This window comes from Perkinsus marinus (genome assembly GCF_000006405.1).
Source record: "Perkinsus marinus ATCC 50983 genomic scaffold scf_1104296959216, whole genome shotgun sequence".
Lineage (NCBI taxonomy): Eukaryota > Perkinsozoa > Perkinsida > Perkinsidae > Perkinsus > Perkinsus marinus.
Genome location: NW_003206506.1, coordinates 137151 through 141655, shown reverse-complemented (window position 1 = coordinate 141655; position 4505 = coordinate 137151). Strand labels below are relative to the sequence as shown.

At 51.1% G+C, this 4505-nt stretch overlaps 3 protein-coding genes across 3 annotated transcripts in view; all 3 read left to right on the top strand.

Moving 5' to 3' along the window:
* Positions 1-454: 454 nt before the first annotated feature.
* Pmar_PMAR026530 (hypothetical protein) lies at positions 455-665 on the top strand (the record flags this gene model as incomplete). Its single annotated transcript, XM_002773234.1, has 1 exon — positions 455-665. A coding segment is annotated over one exon (211 nt), but the record flags the coding sequence as incomplete, so codon positions are not given.
* Positions 666-1423: 758 nt separating this feature from the next.
* Pmar_PMAR026529 (hypothetical protein) lies at positions 1424-1685 on the top strand (the record flags this gene model as incomplete). Its single annotated transcript, XM_002773233.1, has 2 exons — positions 1424-1583; positions 1630-1685. 2 exons carry the CDS (start codon positions 1424-1426, stop codon positions 1683-1685), a joined length of 216 nt encoding a protein of 71 aa, XP_002773279.1.
* A 1454-nt stretch (positions 1686-3139) lies between these two features.
* Pmar_PMAR026528 (hypothetical protein) overlaps positions 3140-4505 on the top strand; it is a gene marked incomplete at both ends in the record, with an annotated part of 2400 nt that continues 1034 nt past the window's right edge. Inside the window, one exon of the mRNA XM_002773232.1 lies at positions 3140-4389. Coding sequence (XP_002773278.1) covers positions 3140-4389 — 1250 coding nt within the window. The remainder of the gene's footprint in view (positions 4390-4505) is intronic.

Genomic DNA, 4505 nt, shown 5'->3' with positions numbered 1-4505 from the left:
AGGCAGTTGCCACTTCCAGAGAGAAGGATTGATAAGATTACCCTTGTTGTGTTAGATTGGTGTGGTGACACCGCAAGTCCTTCACAAGTTATTCGAGCCAGCCTGTAAAGTGCTCCCGGATTACGACCCAGCTTTAGGGGCACCAGTGTTGCAAGCGGAAATCAGAGGCGATGGGAGGTGGTGCTCATTCGAGGATTGATGGTGGATGGCTGTGGTGGTCTCAGATTCGCCTTTGTGGAGTTCCAAAACGATCGACTAGCAACAGCCGCCTTGAGCATTTTCAACGGGGTAAGCATGGGGGCGGGTGAGCTGGAGGAGATTCTTTGTTGTTTTCCTCGCTTAGATGGAAGTACTCGGGCGGCGCTTGATCGTGAGCCGACCCCAAGGCTTTGTGGAGGGCAGCTCACCCGCTGGTTTGCCAGCTCCGATTGGCCAGCGACAACAATGGAATGCCATGCCTCAACAAGCCATCGGTGGTTGGGGAATGACCACGTCGGGCCAGGGTTGGGGTGGGGCTCAGTCGATGCAACAACACCAGTCCTGGGGCCCTGGAGGTTACTCGGATAACGCCAACACTATGCCGCTACAGAACCCACGGAATTTCGGAGAGCAGAGTGATGGCCAATACGCGGCAGCCCGAGCTGGGGCGGAGGCGGCTCAGGCGGGTGGTAGCCAGCAACAAGGAGGGTGGTCATGGTGACCTCGACAACGACGTTGAGAAGGAATTCGGGTTGCGGCCGCCACAGTAGCATCGACACCGACAACACCATTATCTTTCAAGAGATAAGAACAATGTTTGGTTATCTAGGGGGTGGGAGGGTCAGGAGATTTCCTTCAGATTGATATCATTGTGGTGGGTTTGGTTCAACGCAATGAATAACTCGGCTGCACATGCGTGCTGGTTCATTTTTTGACTTCGGTCTCCGCCGAGCCAGATGGTGGTACAACAGAGACCACCTCGACGGAGGCCCCAAGAGAACTTCGCGGAAGAGGAATCGTTCTCGGCATAGGAATGGAGAAAACGGCTCACTGTTACACCCACTACCGCCACCTCCTCCGGCCAGTGGTCAACCACCACCGCCTCCTCCGTCCCACTCAGATCCTGGGCCAGGATTCCTGGCGAATGTAGAAGAAGAAGTGCTGGAAGTTCCAGCCTGGAACTATCGTCCTTGCTTACAGAAGCCTAGCTAGCTGGAGACAAGTGAGTCCGCTCTTTTCTAGTGAGGTAGACCTCATGTGAGGCTTAGTAGGCATGCTACCCACTGCCAAAATGGCAGTGTTGCTGCATAGTACAGTTCCACGAACAAGTTTATATTCCAACACACTCAGCTTGGACAACTCTACAAGTAAACTGCCCTCGTGCCTCCGTGGCGATGGATTTCATGGCAGTTACATTCCGGTGCTGTACCGTTGGGGGATCCCTATGTTCCTCACTGAACGTCAAGATGAGAATTTCAACCTCGTACTGGACATCGATGTGAAAATGGGAGCCGACCACAAATGGGAGCACTGCGTTAGAGCTGAGCAGTGTATCGTCGACAAGGATGATGGCACTTCGAGTTCATACTCAGAACCTGTCTCCGGTAAGTTCCGGTTGCATCGTGATTCCGGGATTCCATATGTGTGCAGGTTGTGCCAAGCAAGCCCCATATAGATACCGTGTTGTTCTCGGTCAGTGGCTATAGCCGGGATAGTGGCTCTTCTAAGGTTCCGCTGCACCTCGTGTTCCCGGGGATCATAGTTGACTGGGAAAACTGCCCAGAATACGTAAGTCGGTTTGGATGTTGCGAGAACTCCTCTACAATTTCTTCTGTGTATCGAGACTTCCGGTTGGAGGCACTACCCGATCGACAGGTACACATGTGGTCCAGCTGCTATGGTCTGCATCTTTGGAAGACAGCCCTCCTTATGGGCCGTTCGTCGCCGCCTTATCCGGTGATCATAATATTCCGCAGATCTCCTTCGTCATTACACCCGAGATGGCGCGGATACCTCAAAGCCGTGGAGCAATACAACCAGCTGGCTCCAGGTATGAGAGGACTAGCTCTTAAGGCTGTTGAAGGTTGGGCTCAACACGTCATACAGTCCAACAAAGAGATCGTGGTGGGATGCTCTCAGATAATTGTAATCGTGGCAGTTGCATGAAATTCGCCACTGAGGTGCAACTGAAACAGGAGCTGCGGCACAGCACGGTATCACAAGTCAAAGAGAGCTGCCGCCTGGCGATGGAAAGGATGATTCGGCAAGGCGTGCCGAATGCTTAGCGCTACAGTGTAGCGGCTACACGGCTATGGTTTCCCTCTGGGATTGCAATGGTCAGCGAAGCGCTGCATTGAGCGAGCCTCAGCAGCTGTGTAGGTATAGATGTGAGCAGGGAAATGGTAGGCAGGGACTTCAAGGAGTCTCCTATAGGGACCGCCGGTCCCGGACCGGTGAGCTTCTCCCGGGGGTTTGGCAAGAGCGTCCATTGTGGTGTGCAGATGCTCGATTCCGGGCCAGTACGCCGAGATGTACATCAACATGTGCGAACTAGCTGTGCTTGTTGGGAAGGCCAGTGCTGTACATCCCTTTGCGGCTAAGGTGTCGCAGAATCTGCGACGCAGATACTATCAGGTCAGTCACTTATACCATACACTTGGGGTGGGGATAGTATTCATCATGACAACATCGGCAACATTGAAACTATTTATCGACCGTAGGTGCTTAGTACAGTGCATGTCAGCTGGATGTAGGAGATAACGCAATAATTTCAGTCCGGGTAAGGTGTACTTACCGCATTGAAGCAACGCTGACAGTTCAGGTTTATAGCATTTTAAAAGTGCTTCCCGTCGGGAAGGTCACGAGACGGAAACCGATGATCGTGAGATACACGAGAAATCCACTTTCATGCAAAGTTCAAGTTAACTGAGTTAATCTAATAATATTTGAATAGCTAGTTGTCATGCTGATCGGGTTCTTGACGTGACAGACGTGATTGTTATTTGTCGCAATGTTGAATCCAGCGTGCAAGTGGAATAGCAAACCTATTAGGATATCTCAGCATCGACAAGGGTGTGTTCTGAAGGGATGGTTGGTAGCAGTTGCCAGCTACAAGACTCTTGTAATAAGAGCTTCCTTGTACGTAGGAGTATTTTTACAAATGACTCCCCCCGGTTCTGCTACCGAGAGAAGAACTGACGGTCTTACCGAGAAGGAGATCGAAGATCGGTTGCGCCCAATCAAGTCTATCAGGAACTACAGAAGGGGTGATAGTGGTACCGAAGTACAACGGCTCGACTCTTTATTCCTATGCTGCCTCATGGCTCCTGTCAACATTATGCATGCCATTGCAATCGTTGACTTCAAGAGAGAGGTTCAGCAGAGATATGAGCCGCCCATGACTGACCGTATCAATGATACCCGATATCCACGATGCCCAGATGCACGGATGGATCTCAAATCGGCAACTATGAGGGAGTGTACACTCCTCCCTGAGATTGTCAGGCATGAGCGCGTGGTACCTACTGCCGATGGCGGTGAAAAGCTCGATTGTCCTACTCCTGCGCTGACGGTATTCACGGAGTTCGTGGTCCGGATGCTGGGGAAGTCTCTAGCTGAGCTTGGGCTCATTGTGCGACTCCGTTTGAAGGCGTTATTGGATCATGCAGATTATGACAACAATGCGCCTGTAGAGAGGTGGGAATTCATCGGTGTCCTCAAGGACTGGATACAAGGATTTCCTAACCTACACGATCAAAAAGTGCCTGATGATTCCACAATTCTGAAGTATTTCCCCTACAGGGAATGGGCGGATTTGAGAACAAAACGACCCGCCGTTCAGGAAATGGGTGGGACTTATCAGTTTCAGCATGAGATGGTGGCATATGACTTTGGGCGGCTGCAATACATTCCGGACTATTTGCTAAGCCACATTATCGTTCAAGGTCGGAGTAAGGCATTAACGTATCATGCGATTCAAAACAAAGTTTGGACGAGGATATTCGAATTAGTTTTTGAGCCGGGTAACCGAGAGATTACGGCTTGTTATGACGCGTGGAGGGAGCGTGCATCATCTGAAGATGTATCAGATGCACGGTCAGGGTGCAACACTATATTCGAGCCGTTATTTTCTCTTGATCCGGGTGCCTACCAAGCCTACTGTGAGCGTGGCAGAGATAACCCGGGGAATGTGATGGAGTCGTTGACGGGCTTCGTTTTGTGGGACTTGAATGACGCAACGACGGTTTGGATTCTCCTTCTGATGGCTATCAAGTGCTCTTGCAAAGAACTGAATACTACGCTTCCCAAAGTTATCCAGAGCATTGTGGCCATGGGGAAGGCAGCATCATCAGCGTCGATGGGCTCTGAAGTGGCGTATTCCTTACGAGAGCCATCTTCAGGTCGTGATATGTATTGGAGAGGTCTTGTGGAAAACTTGGCATTTCTTGGTTGGTAGGGGGCACTACGTTCGGAGTATTCTCCATGGCTCAAACTGATGATGCGGAGTCTACCTATGAAAAACGAGG